The sequence below is a fragment of the Gracilinanus agilis genome, chromosome X (genome assembly GCF_016433145.1).
Source record: "Gracilinanus agilis isolate LMUSP501 chromosome X, AgileGrace, whole genome shotgun sequence".
In the NCBI taxonomy this organism is placed as follows: Eukaryota; Metazoa; Chordata; class Mammalia; order Didelphimorphia; family Didelphidae; genus Gracilinanus; species Gracilinanus agilis.
Genome location: NC_058136.1, coordinates 40,882,363 through 40,902,527, shown reverse-complemented (window position 1 = coordinate 40,902,527; position 20,165 = coordinate 40,882,363). Strand labels below are relative to the sequence as shown.

General features: G+C 36.9%; 1 protein-coding gene across 1 annotated transcript in view; it reads right to left on the bottom strand.

Moving 5' to 3' along the window:
* The window catches only part of LOC123253653 (connector enhancer of kinase suppressor of ras 2-like), a 530,144-nt gene that overhangs the window by 147,593 nt on the left and 362,386 nt on the right, over positions 1–20,165 (bottom strand). Inside the window, 2 exon segments of the mRNA XM_044682811.1 lie at positions 6,712–6,926; positions 8,153–8,271. Of these exon segments, the coding sequence (XP_044538746.1) occupies positions 6,712–6,926; positions 8,153–8,271 (334 nt within the window).

The window sequence follows — 20,165 nt, the reverse complement described above, 5'->3', positions numbered from 1 at the left end:
GTTATGAGAGGAAGGGAGAGAAGGGAGTCATTTCTTTCCTATTGTCACTTGCTAGGGTTAATTTTATTTAGCACTATTCTAGTTGGAAAGCTGGATTTAGACACTCAGTCATCTTGTCTAAAGTCCCCTTGGGATTTGTTTTTGTTTAAGAGAGTGGAGACTTCCAAGAAATGTTTTCACAAGCCTCATAATCCAAAAAATACTCAGAAATGGGAAAAAATGGTCAAATTACATTTAAAAAACTGATAAAAAGATAAATGATGAGAAATCATGTCAGGCAAACAATAATACAATACCCAATTAAGTTCTATATAATAAAGAAAATACTATGTTTCAAGGATAGCAAAATTTTTCAAAATGAGATGAAATGCTGATATATTATTGAAGATTCTACACAAAATGTTGAGAATGAGCTAGAATTAAAAAGCAAAAAAAGGAATGAATTAATGAAAAGTGCATCAAATACAATTGAGTGAATAAGTTTAACCTTCCTATACACATTGGTAAAAAAACAACCAATAAACTAGCAAAACAATTGAAAAAAAAATTCCAGTCCTATGTGGCACGAGGAGCCATGATTCCAAACTGTAATCGGAATCCAATTTCAAATATGGCGAAACTCGACAAAACTACCATCTTCTGATCAGATGCTTTGGCACACTACTGCTTAGTTGTCAGAAATAAATTTCCAAGCTATGATTTCTCAAATACAGTAAACATCACGGATTTGATCTTCTCCTGCCACCTTCTAATTTTCAAGGTATTAAATAAAATCAACTGCTTATGGGAGGGATTTGATTAGGATCAAAAATCTCATTCTGGCCAATCCCCCATAGGAAATTCTGAGCTAATATTTGTGTCAGAAACAGGAAGTTTTTAAATGACAATTCAACCGCAGGGAAGATTTGAAGCTTTTCTCTAGTTCTTTGCAAAGAACATCTTATTCCCTCAGATAAAATACATCCAGTAGTGAGAAGAGAAAATATGTGGGTGCATTTGTAGGTAGAAGTGCAAACTGAAGATACATTGAATAAATTGGAAGTTACTTAGTGGGTACTGAAATGCTGTTTTGCTCCTAAAACAATTATTCAAATCAATGTAACAAGTAGTTCTTAAGAAAATACAATGGACAAGCCACAGTATTAGGAGAGTGGTATTTGAAGTTTGAAAATGCAGCACACACACACACACACACACACACACACACACCCCTCAAGTACACACAGAGTCCCTGATCTGGAGGAGCTCTTATTCTCCTAGGGCCACATGATATTTACATAGATAAGAAATTAGGCAAATTGAAAGGGGAGAAGAGGGCAATAACAATTATAGGCTTCAAGCCACTGAGCTGGGCCTATAAGGAAGCTAAGGATTCATTGAAATCACTGTCCTTTATTCTGCCTATTCCTTATGTAAGCCAGGTTCATTATTAGAGGTTAGTTTGCATATCTACCTTGGGAAATTATGAGACACCTCAGGCTCTTTCACAAACCTTATTTGCATATGTATCCTTTTGTCCTTTGGGGGTAAGAAAAAATTACCAAATTCTTTAGATGTCTGAGTTTGCACATAGAATTAGGTTGTATGTTGCAACTCCCTGGAAAAGCACTGACAAGGACTGCAAGCCTCTGGAAAATTACTGGGCTTGGATCCTGTGTTGAAGAACAGCAAAAAGGTGCTAATGGAAGATCTAGGTGCTGTCATAGTTGGTGTCCTGTTGTATCGGACCCTGAAGACCACAGTACGCCAGTGCTCAAGCAAATTTTCTTGGTTTCTATTGCTTTTATTGACCTTTGTTGTTCAGTCCTTGAGTTGTGCCTGATTCTTCATGATTCCATGGACAAAGCATGCCAATACTGTGAATGGGGTTTTCTTGGCAAAAATATCAGAGTGGTTTGCATTTCCTTTTCCAGTGGACTCAGGCAAACAGATGTTAAGTGATTTGTCCAGGGTCACACAGCCAGTTAGTGTCTGAAGCTGAATTTGAACTCAGGTCTTCCTGACTTTAGGCCTAGCACTCTATCCACTCAGGCATCTAGTTGCCTCCCGGGTCTATCATGCTTTGTAGCTTATTTCTCAAAGGTAACTCATGCTCTGAGTTTTCTTTAAAGGATGTGATCCTTTTCGATGCTCTTAAGTGCCAATGGATGCATATCAAATAAAATCATTGCTGATGGGAAATGTTCATTTTCCTATAGTTTAGCCTCTAAATAATATGTGAAGTATTTTGCAGACTTTATATGACTATGGAAATGTTGGTAATTATTCAGTAGCTTGGCATGGAGAAATATCATGAGTTACTGATTAGAAGGCTCAACCGGTTGTGTGATTTAGTGGTCATCACGAATATTCATCAACAACAAGGCTTAGTTATTATAATTGTGGAACACATGACCTTCCTAATCAAGGTCAAAATGCAGAAAATGCCTCCTTTTTGTTCTCCAAACACTTGGCTAAGAACTTGTTGTAAGAAGTCAATTCTGAAGCACTTGGCTACTTTAAACAACCCTTAGTAATAGGCATTGGCAGTTTGAACCTGAGCTAGTGGATCCCAAGGGCCTGTATTGCTGGGAAATACACAGTTGTGTTAGGCACTCTTGGAGTTACAAACAACACAACCACACAGTTAGTGGAGTCTTGGTTTCACACAGGGAGTTCCAAAGGAATTGCAATCGTAGAACTTTTCACCCATGATATTATTTTTGTGATGTGCCTCGCAGGTGACAGTAGTTCAATTTTTTCTTGTCCATGGTAATTCTGCAGGCCTCTTGAGTGGTTCGTTCTAAGTTGCCATTCTCTATTTGAAACACAATTTTTTACATGTTCTGGGAGGAAAATTGGGGATGGGAGCCCTGACCTGTGATTTCATCAGTGGCAAGAAGTCCCAGAACGGAAATTTCTTCTACAAATGCTGTTGCAAATTGGTAATGCATCAATAAATTATAGTCTCAGAGTGTTGCTTGGGCCAATGATAGGTTAAATGGCTTGCTCATGATCAGAGGAGCAAGTCAAGGACAGGCCTTGAACCTAAGTCTTCCTGACTTGAGACTAGCCTTCTACCCAAGACACCAGGCTGCCTTTCCTCCCCAGAAAGCTACGGAAATCAAATCACATTTTCAGTTCAGTTCAATTTAAATAAACATTTATTAAGCACCTACTATGAATAAGGCCCTGGGCTTAGTGTTGAGGATACAAGGACAAAAATGAAAGTATCCCCCTATTCAAGGAACAGACATTTTTCTGTTGGGGGAAAATGTTCAATGCCTTAGAGTGTTAGTGACTTCAAAACGGATTCTTAACTTGGGATTCTTGAACTTACTTTTTTATAAAAAGGTTTCCATAGGATGGGTTTCCTCGGTAAACACATATATTACATTTTATGCATTTAACAACAAGATTTTGAGAAAGAGTCTATAGGTCTCACCAGACTAACTGCCAAAGGGAGTGGTTAATAAGTCTGTGCTTTTCTTAATTGGTAAAATACCTACTGAGGCTACCAAGTCATGCTTAGAGAAAACTGTCTTTCACATAATCCTCTTATCCAGTAATTCTTCACTGACCAGTTCTAAAACTGAAGAAAGGATTGAAATTTACTACTTCCACTTCCTTCCTTTACCATTAACCAACTATTTAACTTTGGATTGGTCTTCTCTCTTGCTGCCATCTGTTCATCTTCAGTTGCTATGAAAACTTTTTTCTCAAACTGATCTCTTCAGTTCACTTAGCTCATAGCCCCAGGTCTCTTTCACCTTGACACCATCCTCCAGTCTCTCTTTTATTTCAATCTCTGACAAAGAAGTGGCCCTTCTTTTCACCAAGGCCAACCATTCTATGTGTATTCTTGATCCCATGCCCCTCCCCAATCCTCTCCAGCAGATAGATTGCCTTCATAATTATCCACTTTCCCTTTAACCTTCAATTCCTCTCTATCTAATGATTCCTTTCTTGCTGTCTACAAACCTATCCAATTTTTCCCAATGCTTAAAAAAACCTCACTAGATTGCAACAGCTTTTCAGGCTACAGTTTTGCCTCATTTCTCTCTTCCTTTTCTCATACTCTTAGAAAAAATGTCTCTGCTCTTTTCCTCGAATTTCTTTTTCATCATTTTTTAACCCTTTGCAGGCTGACTCCAATTATATCATTCAACTAAAATTGCTCTCTACAATGTGATCTTTGGATTGATAAATCTGATGACTTTTTTCTGATCTCTATCATTCTTAAGCTGTCTTCAGAGTTTAATACTGATGAAGACTCTCTTCCTACTTATTATGTTATTCCTTCCATCTCATATACCCTAAATGTGAGTAGAGCCCAATGTTCATTCATGGATGCTCTTTTCACTGCATAATCTCTCCAAATGAGCTCATCATCTCACATGGTTTTAATAATCATCTCTATGCTATAAAGAGCACCTCTATCTACATCTCTATCTATCTATCTATCTATCTATCTATCTATCTATCTATCTATCTATCTATCTATCTAGTTTTTAAACCCTTACCTTCCATCTTGGAATCAATACTGTGTATTGGTTCTAAGGCAGAAGAGTGGTAAGGGTAGGCAATGGGGGTTAAGTGACTTGCCCAAGGTCACTCAGCTGGGAAAGTGTCTGAGGCCAGATTTAAACCTAGGACCTCCCGTCTCTAGGCCTGGCTCTCAATCCACCGAGCTACCCAGCTGCCCCCTAGATATAGTCTTATATAGTCTCTCTTCTGAGATCTAGTCCTGAATCATGTATACATCTCATATTCAATGCTATCTTTTCTTCCAAACTCATTATTTCAAAGTGTCCACTTTCTGTCCAGGGTGCCATCATCCTTCCAATTACTCAGGTTCAAAATTTCAGGGCTGTTCTCACTCCCCCACATATGTGATATTGCCAAATCTTGTCATTTCTACCTCCATAATAACTCTCAAATCCATCCCCTTCTCTCTACTCACCTGGTCACCACCCTATTTTTTGGCACACAATAACTACTCAGTAAATGCCTTTTCTTTCACTCATTCATTCATCCATTCATCTATCCATTAATCCATTCATTCCCTTCTCACTGTTAGAAATAACAACACAAAAGAACAGCTGCAATAGTACCAGGACACCTTGCTCATGACATCAACAATGTTACCTGTAGAAATATAAGGGCCACAAGATAGGGGATTATTTATTAACTCGTTCAAAGTGAAAACTAAGAGGAAGCCTCCACTACTCCTCTAAAAGAAAGTGCTCAGGAAGTCATTTCTCAAATTATTTAATTCATCCCACTGTAACTAAATTTCTAAATGAGAGGTTCCTGGAACTTTACTCAGGGATATGAAAGTTTATACGTCAATTTCTTACTTACTCAGATGCAATGTCATAATTATGATAGGTACATTAATATTATAGAGAAGTATTGTACCCATTTGACACAAAAATGGTGCTACATAATATTCTGATATTATGTATAAAGTCTAAAAAAAGAAATGTAGGCACTTTTTATTGGGGTGAGTTATATACTTCTAATGAAAGAAATGTGTACAAATATATTTTAATATATGTACACAAAATAGACATGTATGAAATTTACATATATGTGTATTCTCTTGTAAACACTAGCATCATTTTGTATAAACTTTGCCACCAAGTATAAAGTATTAAGCATCCAGAGAAATATGATTTACTTTAAATCTGAAATGTTGACCAAGAAGTAAAACTACATAACTAAATTTTGCCCTCTCTTTGACAAATGAGACAGTGAGTACCTCATTTTGTAAATGATTTAGCTTCTAGTATAGAGGCATGTGCCCTGGAGCCATTCAATAAATATTTGAGAAATTTCAATTATTTTTACATTTACAGTGTCATAATATTTAGTGTTCATGGGCAAAGTTCATTTTTAATGGATCAGTGGTTAATTGGATCACAGGCATTTATGTACAAAAATCAAAATAAGAATTTTGGAGTATTTTATGCGGAATATTGGTGCTCAGAGACCACAGAGACCAAATGCTTTTAAAGTGAATAAATTTTGGCAGGGAGGGGGAGGTATACACTTAGCTTTCTTTTTGTTTTGAGTTATAATCTAGAGGTATTGCGAAAACAGATCAACAAAGGAGGATAAGCACCTCAGAAGAAGGTGACAATATTCTATTTATAGCAATGAACCTACCTTAGCAAAACAGCTAAAGAAATACTCAACTCTGACTACTTTCTATGTGATAAGAGCACTACTGAGAGGGAAAAGGGTATGCATTTAATGAAAGCTACAAGACCTTCCAACTCATCTCCAAGGGAAGACAACCTCATTTTAATTTTGATATTTAAGGGCTTGAATAAAAAATCACATTCAGGCAATGTTTACATGAATGTTTACACCCCAAATTTGTGGTGGCTAAATTTGTCACTTGGTTTCATGGGCTCAGGATCCTTAAGCACTCAATCAGGTGTTCTTTGCCTATTCCTGTTCAAGATAAGGAAACTAAATATTGGGGGATTAGATTACCAGCCTCTGAGTCTGTAGTAAAATGGACTTCTTTCCCCTAAAGCCATGAGAAATGGCCAAATGACATAATCCTCTATTATTCTTTGATAGCTGAAAGAACAATTTTTTTTTACCCCTAATCAACTTTGACCATCTAGGGACCACATGCCAATTTGGAAGTGACAGAAGGTCATTAAATCAATTTGCTAAGTAGACTGCCTTGGAAGGTCCAAAAGTATTCAGGTGTACCTTGGGGAGCAGGCCTCTCCTTTCTTCGAACGCTTACAGATCTTCCTCGTTGATGCTCATTGCCAGTTGGGTGGTTTTCATTTTCGATTAAGGTGTAGTATTTCAAGGTTTCAGGTTCCACGAAAAAGCCAGGAGGTCTTACATGTCTGGCTGCAGTAGCTCTTCCAGCACCAGGTTCGCTGAAGTCTTCATAAGATATTGTTGGTATGTCATCCCTAAAGCAAACATCCAAGTATTTGTTTAAACTTCTGTCAGTGAAAGGGCATCTATACAGTCACTGTAAACCTTTCAAAGAGCTAAAAAAACAATGTCTTATATGTCCTTTAGATTAGGTTAGAAGCCTCATTATGGTAGAGTGATGGCTTAACTCAAATCCACACCGGAAATGGGTCAAATCACAGTAAGGAAGCACATTGTTTACTTTGCAAAACTCAAATCATACTAATTTGGCCCAAGTCCTGACAGTTTGCCCTGAAAAGGAAACTGTTTACAAAGGCAACAAAAGAGTAATAACACTATTCCTTTCAATTATTAGACTTCCAAAATGACAAGAGAAAATGTTGATTTGAAGATATACTTCTTGAGAAATTCCAATGATTTCAGGCTTCTGTAATCATGGAGCGACCAGTTTCTAATTAATTTCTGGTGGGAAAATGACAATCGCATATTCTCTGACCATCGGCATGTACAGAAGTTGTATGTGCTGTTAAAGTCTAGGAAATTTGGGGTGAGGGAGTAGGTCAGGAAGAGGATAACCAGAAAAATATTTCCTCTTTTATTTCAGATCAGAACTCTAGAAGCAAGCAATAAGAGTGTGAGAACTATCCATGCTTGGAGCAGATGAGCTTTGCAGTAGTAGCTCTTGAAAAGAAGAGCTACTCAACTGTGCTACTTATGAGGCCAACTATCGGAGCAGGTGATAAGAAAACCTGCTTTTCCTATCCATTTGTCTATGAAAGGAGTAAGTGGATTTCAATAACCTACTTATAAACTAAAGAGACAAGTCTAGGGGCATAGATATTGTATTTTGCCTAATTTCACTTATTTATCAGGAAAACTACATGTGGTTGAATGATCATAGCATGTCTTTGTACCACATCACTTTGTGGTTCCTGGTCCACCTTGATGTGCTATCAGGCAGAGGATTTCTGGCTCTGGGTATCATGCACGTTGGGAGGGAGAAAAAGATCTAAGGGAATTGGTTCTCTATTCTAATCTAGCTATAGAGTTTTCCTTAATACCAGTCTCAGTTTTGTTTTATTAGACGTGTTTGCAACTGCTTTAGTTTTTCTCGTTTATTTTTTTTTTCAATGTGGAAAAGAGGAGGGAAGTCAGAGGTGGGAAAGAAAAAATTCAGTTCTAAAAATAAAAATAAAACTTGAACGAAAAATAAAATTAATGATATTTTAAAAATGAAGAGCCAGCAGCCAGTGAGGTTTACCTTGGCCTATGTTGTCCAGGCATGGAAGAATGAAAGAATCCCTCTGGTTCCACCTGGGTTGTTTGGTCCATGGTGCTAACAGTTTCTGTGGGTCTGCTTATCCCTGTTGCACCCAAACCCTGCAAGACAAAAAGAAAACATGAACCAAATTGTTTTCAAGTAGTTGAGTTTCACAAAGCATGTTGATCTTTTCCCAAAGTAAAATGCCATTCTACTGGCTAAATCAATTTTTAAGGTAATTTTAGTGGCAATCTCTCCTGTCAAGTTCAGAAACAATAGTCACACATCAGTCAGCATTGTTGTCAGGGTTTTATGCCAACATAACAGAGGAGTAAGGGGCATACGATAGGTTATTTAATTAGTAAGCAATAGTGTCTTTTTGGTATTTCATATTTTTTCGTGATTTGGTTGAGATACCAAATAAACCTGCTATTTCAATTCATTCATCATTCCACGCTAGGAGTGGCTAGAATCTTGGAAGAAAGAATTCTAATCCAATATAACTAACAAATTCAGTAATTCCTGAGAAATCACAGGAATGCAGTTCAATAATTCTAAATGGATGATGGAGCAGTTAGAGCAAAAACAAAACCAAGACAATAACTAAGAATAACATACTAAGGCTTCTCAAGGTAAAAATCGACCTTAGTTGTGTGACCATTTTTGAATATACAGAAAATAATCTAGAAACCCAAGGAGATATTTTCAGATAAAAAAATCAGTCAGTTGAAGTAATTAGGGATTGTCCTTTCCACAAGAGCTATTTTCCAAATGGAAAAAGATGCTAGGGTTAGGGAAGGTCTATAAAATTCTAACAGATGTTTAAATAGTGCTTTAAATTTTAAAAAGAACCTTACATGTGTTATCTCACTGTATTTGTCATGATAACACACAGGGAAGAGGAGGAATTTTCTAATCAGTGAAGTTATCAGGAAGTGCCCATTGGGGAGTGGAACCCTAGAGACTTCCTTTAGAAAAAGGCTCTTTCTCAAAACTCTGCCCTTCCTTCTTAGGAGCTCCGCTTCCAATGGCTGTGGTGTCAAACTCAGTAGAGGCCACTCAAACCATACAGAAAGATCCTTGCAGATGGTGTATTGACTCAGAGAACTAAACGTTAATATTATCTAGGTTCTACCGTATTTGTAATCTGGATCAGGTCCCACTGCAGAGTGTTGTAGACTGCAACGAGGCCTGAGTGTTTGACGCTTCTGCACTAAGATTCCTCGTACTAAAGCTTTTGCAAGTTCCATAGATCCAGAAAGACCATTTTTGACAAGACTTGTGGGACCATAACTGGAATTTCAGCAGGGTTGACATTTCAAGTGAAAGTCTCCAGTCATGGTTAAATAAAGGCAGGAAGGCTACCTCCTCTTATTAATTATTAGTCTGATGAATGACCTAATAAACTCATTCCAAGTTATAGAACCCTAACTATTTCTGTCAGTGATGACCAAATCTATTAATTAAAACAATAAAAGAGGGATGGTCAGTTTGCCAGGCTTTGGAAGACAGAGAAGCTGTCTGGTGGCCTATGCTGCAATAGGCCAAGGAAGGTTTGGGGCCCTGCTTCCTGAGAGAACCATCCAGATTCAGGGTCCACAAGCTTGGCTTTTTAAATATTCTGAATAATAATATTTAAATATAATTGGTTTCCTTTGTCACCTTATGCATTTTTATAAATGTATTTCCATAGGCTTCATTAGACTGACTGTGTAAGGGGTCTAGGACAAAAACAAGGAGGAGAATATTAGGCCTAGATCACGTTTGACAGACTTGACCTTTGAAAGTAATAATAACCTCTGAAAAACAAATAGCTATCAGCACAGTCTGCTTTCTACCAGATATATATTATGGATAATGAAATGCCTCTGCTGTCACTGAGGAAGCATCCAGATATCATTTGATATTCCAAAGCCCACGCTTATAGTATTCCTTGGGGTTTTTACCCCCTCAAAAGCACTAGGAGGACACAATGCCTTAATTATTGGCTTTTCAAGGAACATTTTCAAAATCTAGTATATTTTTAATCAAATGATAATTTCAGTTTTGAATGAATATTTATTCGTTTATTTGATTACCCCATGCGCTCGATGCATTCATTACATTCTTAGTTTTAGTTTCCATCTGCCAGAGAGATCAATGTCTTTTACTTCACCCACCCCCCAACGAAAACCAAACTGAAAAACAACCCAAGATGCTGAGGACTAAAGTAAAGTTCATAAAGGTTGAAAAATACAGAGGAGCTAGAATTACCAGCTTTTTGCCTCTTTCTGCTCTAATGGCTATGACTAAGCCTCTTGTATAGAAATGAAAATTTCCAGGTCTCAAAGGAGTGAGCCATAATCATAGTAAATAACTGTTCCAATCCTGAGTCATAGTAGTCATTCTCCATTATTATCTAAGGCATTTATTGTGTTGCCTAGTCTTCATATTTTAAAGTGGCTTTTTTTTATCCTTTTTTCTCCATTTTATGCATCAAATGGTTTTTATTGGTTTCAAAACCCATTCATTAAGGTAAATGCTTTATGTGATATTCATTAGTGATTACATTTAATGAGAGCAGCTCTTTATTTCAGGCTTCTTCCAATCTTTGTATTTAATAACACATTTTACACTGAAAAAGCACATTTCCAGATATTTGTCAACATATATATTTTTTCCTCCAGGTTTATAATTGTTGTGAGGCTGTTGTTTCCATTTGACATTCTTCCTACTGACTTCATCACTAATGGTAGAATTGCTTAGAAAACAAGGTTTCTTTAAGTGAACTTTGAAAGGTAAGCATAATGATGATACACGTTTAACCCAGAACAAATTGCTTACCATCTCTGGGAAGGGGAAAGAAGAGAGGGAGGGAGGGAGACAATCTGGATCTTATAACTTCAGAAAACATATGTGGGAAATTGTTATTACATGTAATTGGTAAAATAAAATATCTTTTTTAAAAAAGAAAGATAAGCATGGAAAAAAGGCATGTAGATTTATACTTATGTTTCAATGGAGTTTTCTATCAGACACACAAAGGAGATAGAAATGTTTTCAGCCTTGTACTCTAAGAGGCTTACCATGCCATGGTCTCAATAATACTCCAATTAAGTGACTTCAAACTCAGTGCCACCTTAGTATTTTATTGAGACCTCAAACTTAACATGCTCCAGATTGAATTCCTAATTCTATTCCATTACTATTTCCTTAATTAGGTCCTCCTTCTTCCCTTTTTCAGGAAATGATATTTCAAATCCTTCACATCACTCAGGCTAGAAACCTTAGTGTTATTGTAGGTTCTTCTCTTGCTCTTTCCACTGCACTAATGAAAATCACTTTCTGAATTCTGTTGATTCTACTTCTACATCTAGCCCTCCCTTTTACATCTGCTGCAAGTACCCCAGGTGCAGGCCTCCTCCTGTCTTATCTACAGCATTGCAATAAGCTATTCACCTCCAATCTCTCCCTTCTTTAATAGAAGCAACATGAAGCTGCCCTTTAAGCCTTTCTAGTATAGTTCACCTATTCAAAGATAGATGGTACCTCCCACTTTTCTACTGAATTAAATCTAAATCTTTTCTCTGGTACTGAATTCCCTTCATGGCCAAATCCATCTTTTTGGCCTTTCCCCCCTTACTACCTCCCTTTTCAAACACCTATGCCTCACACAACCTGGACTATCCACTCTCCTCGAAACAAGCTGAAAGATTTCTCATCTCTACATCTTTTGTTCAAGCTCTTCTCTCTACTGTAAGATGCCTCCCAGCCCCTTCCCCTTCCATGATCCAGATGAAGTACCACCTCCTTTGTGAAGCTTCTTCTGATCCTGCAAAGGGGATACGAGATCTCCCTCTCTGAACCATGCCTGATGGTATTTTTGGTGAGCTACTTTGTACTGCAGTTATTTGAGGATTGTTTCAATTCCACTTGCTTATTATCCCATGAAGGCAAGGATGGAATCTTTATTCATCTTATGCAAAGTAGGTACTCATTAGATATTTGTAGAATTACTGTATTGCCAGAAGGAGTCCAAAATCATGGAAGTAGTCAGTTATAATCATAAATCAGATTTTCATTTTCAATTGACTAACAACTGAAAGGGCACAACTATGATGATGTCATACTCTAATTTTGTCATCATCATGCTTTAAGACTAATATTAGTTATGTTATAACACCTTTTCTGGCATTAAGACATAGAGAAAGAAACCCTTTTGCTAAGGTGAAATTAAAGGAGGAGAATAATGAAAACAGTTCATTGATCTTCACAATTCCTGTAGTCTTATAATTTTCCTGATGCTACTCAATGCAAACTCTTGGCAGCATTCCTGCCAAGAAATTAGTTTGCTTAAAACCTAATTTGAAAGCGAGAAAAAAGTTATAAGGTTGAGGAGTTGAATGCATTCAAAAGTCTCCACCTGTGTGACAGATGTGTGACTGATCCTTTTGTATTAGAGCTGAGGTTGTTTCACTCATGTGAAATAGTACTGGATAAGCTGCCCATTGCCCTGAGATGAAGAGGTCATGCAGTATGAGTGCAGATATAGGACTTGGAGTTTGGAGACCTGAATTTGAGTCCCTTTTCCCATTGATTCCTCAGGCATGTGCCCCTGGTCAAGGCATTTCTCTGTTTTGACCCTAAGTTCTCATAACTGCAGGATAACTGTATAGTTGTGGTGTGGGGGGTAGGCAGAACATTTCTAAAGGTCACTTTTAGTCCTGAGATTCTGTCACCAGACCCCCAAAATGCTTCAGAGGCTTTTTCCCATCGTAAGGACTAGAAAGGATTGATGGAGTCTGAATGCAGACTGAAATATACTACGTTCCATTTTCTTTCTATTTTTTTGAGGTCTCTTCCACAAAATGACTCATATAGAAAAACATTTTACATGAGTGCACATGTAAAATCTACTGCTTACCTTCTCAGGGAGGGAAGGAGAGTCAAAAGAAGGGAGAAAATGTGGAACTCAGAACTTTAAAAAATGAATGTCAAAAATCATTTTCACGTGTTATATGGGAGAAATGAAATATTATTCAAGAAAAGATCATTGAGATAAAATGTTCAAAATAGTTATCTAGATCAATGATTGATTCAATACTTTTATTTAAGGCCTTAGCAAAGGCGCAATATCAGTCAAGAACTAAACAGCAGGTAAGGAGGACAAGACAGGACATTAATTACTGAAAAGAACTTTGGGATTTAAACCAATAGGAAGGTGAGAATAAAAACCACTTCTCTTTAGGTTGTAGCCAGAAATTAGGTGAATTTCTAGGAAAAGGGAACAACTATTAGAGCATTTGTTAGTGGGCCATGTTTGCAAAAATACTTATGGGGATTAATGAATGTTCTTTCGCTTATTTCAATTATTTCTCTTAGGGAAGATAAATGTGATTGACGTTCACAAGAAGGTATGAGTTTCTTCCCCGCAAAGAGACTTTCACAGATGGACAGTTCTTCAGAAATCTGCTCTCAAGAAGTCATTGGTCCTATAGCTAATAAATAATTCTGGAACCATAATAAATGCATTTGAAAAAATTTCTTTCCAGGTTAGGTATTGGCCTCAAGGTCTTTCTTTAGTCAAGATGCAACCTCCCCTTTGGAAAGCTCTGTTGCTGGGCCCATATATCATTTGAGCCTTCAGGTGTTTGATTCTTTGCAAGGACCCCACATTTGCAGGCAGACAGTGCACAGATAAATCTCTTAACGCTATGAGCTTTCTAAATGCCTGATCTGTGAGCTCACACCTGCCTTCATTTTCAATCAGGCTTTTGCTTGGTGTGGCAGGTTATACTAGATTCTTAGTGCCTTTCTTGGAAATAGTATGAACGTTATCTGGGTAATCTGTGGAAAAGTGAGGCATTTTGATAATTCAAAGACCTGACAACATTATTTGACAGCTGTTCAAAGGGATATAGTGTTTGATTAAATGTCTATTATTTTTCTTCTTTGCACAGTCATTTGTTCCTAACATTGACTTCTTTTCATTAAAATTTTCATTTTATTTTTCAATGAACAAAGATTTACTACTGCCAACTAACTTGGGGCGCTGGAGACACCATTGCTTAAGCACTACTGTAATGCAAGTTGGAATTTATTGAGAACTTCAAGGTTTGCAAAGCACATCACACATATTAGTTCATTTTATCTTTATAACACTAGCATTATTCCCATTTTACAGAAAGGCGAACTGATATTGAAGTAGATAAAGTGACTGAACTCAGATCTTCATTTCTATTAGTCTACCACTATGTCTGATGCCACCTACCTGCCTATGCCACTTAACTACTATAATTTAATAATGGCAGTCAAAGCGATTGCTGTCAAAGACCTTCTTCATGTGGACTGTTGGCACAGTTTGGAAGCAGGTAGAACATTATACAAGCATCTTCCATCTTGCAGAGAAGTGTCAAATTCAAACAGAAATCAATATTGGCTTAGAAAAACCACAAATTAATATTATCTGTTTTGTACTATAAACGTATTTATTTTGTTAAATACTTCACAATTATGATTTAATCTAGTTCTGCCATACTGTGGTGGGGCGGGAGGAGCAGAATCGAATTTTATACAATTGATATAGATGTTAGGATATCCTCATGATAATGTTACCAGCTTTGATTTTGAATTATTTTTACTTCCCTTAAATAATCGTCCATTTCTCCATCCAGTAAGATGTTGAGAAACAAAGGAAACATAATAACCTTGAGAGTTCATTCATGTGCCAGGAACTGGGCTAAGCTCTGGCAAAAGCATGGTTCCTGCCCTTAAAAAGCTCACATTCTAATGAAGGAAACGATTGTGTCTGCAAGATATACACTATGTAAAGAGAAGGCAATCTTAGAAGGAAGGCACTAGGCAGTGGAGGAGACTAGGAAAAGCATTCCAAGAAATAGCCTAGCCAGTCAAAAGGCACAAAGCTGGGTGAGTATGGGGAATAAGAAGAGCAAAGAGGCCAGTGTTGCTAGTTTATGGCACATATGGAGAAGAGTTGTGTAGTAGTAACGCTGGCAAGGTAAGAAGTCCAAGGTTATGAAAAGCTTTCAAAGACAGAGGATTGAGTATTTGATCCTACAAGTGATAGGGAGCCACTGGAACTAGAGAAGACAGGAATAGGGTCAAAGATGCAGCATACACATTCCTCTGAACCAGGGTTCAATGAGTTAGGAAGGCTAGCAGTTGTCTAGACCATGATACTCATTTGACTGGAGAACCCATAAGGATGTGAGTGAGTGGAGGTTGGGAGGACAGAGGAAGGGTTGTGTGTGTGTGTGTGTGTGTGTGTGTGTGTGTGTGTGTGTGTATGTGTATGTGTGTTTACATATAATTTTTGTTCAGTTATTTTCCATTCATGTCTGAGTCTTGTGATCCCATTTGGAGTTTTCTTGGCAAAGATACTGGAGTGGGTTTGCCATTTCCTTCTCCACCTATTTTATAGATGAGGAAACTGAGGCAAACAGATTTAAATGACTTGCCCAGGGCAATGAAGTTAGTGTCTGCAGCCAGATTTGAGCTCAGGAAGATGAGTCTTCCTGACTCCAGTACTGGCACTCAAGCCATTGCATCACCTAGTTGCCCCTATGTCACTATGTATGGGTAATGAACTGGGTCCAAAACTGAAAAGAAGGTAGAAAGCAAGCTAGAAAACCTTTAGAACACAGCTTTGTGCTTTTGATGATGCCAAAGTTTTCCCTAAAATAATTTTTGTGCAAAAATATATTATTCTGCTTATGCTATATGGGTGCAAACCAGAGGCCAGTCTCTAAAAAATGAAAGTTGAAGTCCACCATAAGGTCTATGGAAAAGCCCACAATGAGCAAATGGACAGATGGCAGCATGACTAAGAATTGTGGAAGAGAAGTGGCAAAAAGAAAAGCTGGCATTAGATAAACACATATTCAGCACAATCCCTTCATTTTCGAGGTGAGGATACACAGAAGTTAAGGGAATTGCCCAATGACACATCTAATCAGCATCTGAGGCAAGATTTGAACTCAAACCTTCTATATTCCAAGTCCAGTACTCTACTACATTCCACCAAGGTGGGAAAGTTAGTAAGGGAAAAGGACAACTGATGGCCAGCCTGTGTGCTCTGCTACTATCTGTGAAATGTTAACTGATTTAGAGGAAAGCGTCCAGCAAACTGAATGGGCCCCTCTGGAAGATTTCCAGGATGAGGAGGCATGGATAAATGGAGACATACATTCTTGGAGGAGTCACGGATATATCCAAGTATTGAACTAGATTTGAGATTGCTTTTAAATATCTAATTTTGCTAATAAGCATTTAGGATATATCTAATATAATATCTAAGCTGAAATTAAGCAGATTTATATTAATACATAAACAACTAAAGAAAATCTTACTAACATAAAAGACAGACAACCCATGAGACATCTCTAAACCTATTAATGTGAGACATCAATCTTGTTAAAATGTCAGCATCACATTTTTGCTTCGGATTATTCCTCAGTCCAGGACAATTACGATGGTACAGGTATCAACCATTTAATAAAAAGAATCACTCTGAAGGTTGATGTGGCTAAGAAAATGCTGCTAATTGGGCAATTGGATTGGCTGAATGTCCTCCAAAGCTTTATGGTATTTCATAGAAAAGGATTTGCTGGTAAAAGGAAGCATTCATTATGGAACAGTCCCTGTTGTTGCATGCCTGGCCAGGCAGATAATGGACTCTGTTTATGAGTTATACTGTCCATGTCAACGCAAAAGGAGATAAATGAGGCTAGGATCATTTATCTGGCTCAAGCACCAGTAGCAAAATGCAGGCTGACATGGTTAGTAAGGACCATGGAATTTGAAACAAAAAGAAAAAAATGTTTTTAAGTTCACAGGGGGAAGGTTTTACTTAAAAAAAAAAGGATGCCAATTTGGAAATGGGAATCAGCCATGCCCCAGAATGGGGAGGTGCTGGCTGGGTTATTTGGATGCTCTAGTTTCTGTGGAAAGGATTATGTGGTTAGAAAATTAAATTCTTCGTCTTCTACTACATAATGTCCACTGCACATAAAAGTAAATAGACTGACATGATTGACAAGCTTTCTAATTAAGAGATAATGACAACAGAGTAGAACATGGTTACAGGATAATGGTCTCCTGCTGTTAATGTAAAAAGTGAAGCAAAGCTGAGGGATTTATGGGAAAGGGATGTTAAGCTAAGGCAAAACACTGACTTTTCAAGCACGGCCCATGAACCCATTGGTTTTGCTCATTATGATTCTCATTGTGATGTCGCAGGTAACTGTTAGTACATTGCTTCTGAATGGATTTTATAATTATTTTCCTTATTAACATCAGCCACATAACCTTTTATTTTCCTAAAGTTAGTTTCTTCTCTCTTTTTGGTAATAAGGTAGTTAATGAAAAGCAAATGACTATGATATGGCATCACAATTGTTTTTTAAGTTAAGAGACAAATGGGTTACATTCTTTCACAACAGACATTCTTCTCACATCTATGCAGGAGTGGTCTATGGGGAAGCTGACACTTTGGAGGGGGAGGAGAAAAGGAGTTGGGAGAGAGCAGTAGCAGCCTCAGCACTTAGCTAATAAGCAGCTAAGTATCACTGGAGTTTTTTGTCTCTACCACCAATTAATGCTTTTCTCCAGGATGTGTTTACAAGGGTTCATCTCTCTTTTGCCCTCTCTTAATGAAGACTTTGATTTATTACTATAAAGGAAGGATCTCAAACTATTCAGTCATTGTTTTCTTGTTCAGCAAACAGCAAACATTTTATTCATTGCCTACTTTGTGAAGAGTTACATTTTCAAGTGAGAATATAACATAATGTTGACATATTGCTCACTAAAGACATATTGATCAATTTCTATAAGAAAGAGGAACAATTAAAAATTCAATAATTAGAAGTTGTTTAGACATCTTGTTGTCAAAACTATTCGTTTGTCAGCATCATTAATTCCTTATGATATATTTGGAGGTCTTAGCACCTGAAAAAGTTGTCTGAGCTTGGTCTGTTGTAATAAAAAGTAAGTTAACTAAATAAAAATAATTTTAATTTACACGTGGCCCCTAAAATATAAAGCAGAACCACTCATTTGAATCAAACAAATAAATTTGATAATAAAACTGAAAACAAATACAATTCATGAATTTTCAAAATGTTCTTTTCCCACCTGTATTAGGATTCTTGCCATTACAAAAGTCAAGTAATATTTCTAGTAGGATTAACTTGAAACATAGACATAACGTATTTTAATCCTTGGTTTTTAAAGCACTGTTGTAATTTATTTTTGTCATTTCCTCTCTGCTTCTGTACTTCTCAATGTGCTCTCATAAACTTGTTTTTTAAAATATGAATATATTTTTCTCTTAGATCATTACCTTCTTTTCCAAATGCAGATATCCCCTCATGCCCTACCCAGTGAGCCAGACCCAGTAAGAAAGAATAAAAAAGTAGGTCAGCAATCTTTCATATGGTTGTTAGGAGTTTGCAGTTCTTTTCAGAACTTTAAAAAAATCTTTTGATCACTTATCCATTGGGGAATGGCTCTTAGTCATATATTTATGTTCATTCCCTATATGTCTTGGATATTAGATCCTTACAAGTGATATCTGATACAACCCCCCCCCCAACCCAATCAATAACTTCCCTTCTTATCTCACTGCCTTGGTTTTGTTGATGAAAGAAACGGTTTTCAATTTTATATAACTGAAATTATTCTATCTTTTTGATCTCCTCTATCTCTTCATTTAGTTACGAATTCTCCCTCTAGCCATTTATTGTAAAGGTTACCTGATGTAGTTCTCTACTAGTTATTATTCATATCTACCTTTGAACAATAAATGTCTAGAAATAAATTTTAAAATAATAAAATACATATTTAAAAAAAGCAATTTAGAACTGAGAATAAAGATGCCTGGGTATAGGGGAGATAGAAATAGAACATGGCCAAATAAAAAATGCCCTGTTTTAGGGCAAAAGAAGATGATACACTAAGGACAAAGAGAGATTTGAAATATTATTATAGGAGATTAACTTGGTTAACACATAGTCTTCCAGGAAAATTGAAAAAGAATATTATATAGACATGACAACATGTTTGAAAAGTATAAAATGAGTTGCAACTATGAAGGGACAAAAAATGACCTAAAAAATAAAGCAAAAGAAATAAAAGGGAACAGAAAGAAAAAAGAAGTCCATGTGTAAAATTTGAGAGTAGGAATCTCCCCCCCTTCCCCCCCTACCCCCCGCCAAATCCAAAAAAACCCCAAATATATAGGCTTGATCTCTTAAGGCCCCTTCAAAATCTAAAATACAAGATCAGGTCTAACAGATGATATTATTCCAGAAAAGCTGAGAGTTGCCCCCCCCTCTAAAATGGTTGCCTCAATTCAACTTCAGACCTCAAATTCAGCACAGCAGTGGAAGTTCACACAGGCTATTGATATGTCACCAATTACTTCCTAGAGCTTGATGGCTTTAAATAGACTTGAAGAAATCTCCCGGCTCCTCCTGATATTTAAGATTCATGGACTAGTGAGATTCCAAACGACAGGAAAAATGCAAATCAGATATCAATATTTAAAATTTAATCAGGGCATTGCAGTAAAATAAAAGTGCGGGAACCAGGTCCCTATTTAGAAACCCCTTTAATGCATAGTTTTTGAGACAATTTAGTAGTCACTTGATCATCTGTTCTATCCAGATCCTAGGTTATTTATTGTTACAAACAGCACTTTGTTTGAGGCCATGTTACAAGTAACTTTCTTATTACTGGATTAATGTCTGAAATGAACACAATGCCTTAACATGTCTAATACTAATAAGCTAAAAATGATAAGTACTTAAGTCTTAAATAGTACAAAAAATCTGTTATTTTAAGCAACAAAACAACTATTTCTCTAGCACTTAGCTGGGCTAGTTTAGATATTGAGAAGAAATTCTCAATTAAGTATCATTGTTTTGGATAGGTCCTTAAATGTAGGGGTTAATATGAGGTAAGATAATGCTTCAGAGGATTTCTATATGCTATGTCTGTATGTGTATACATT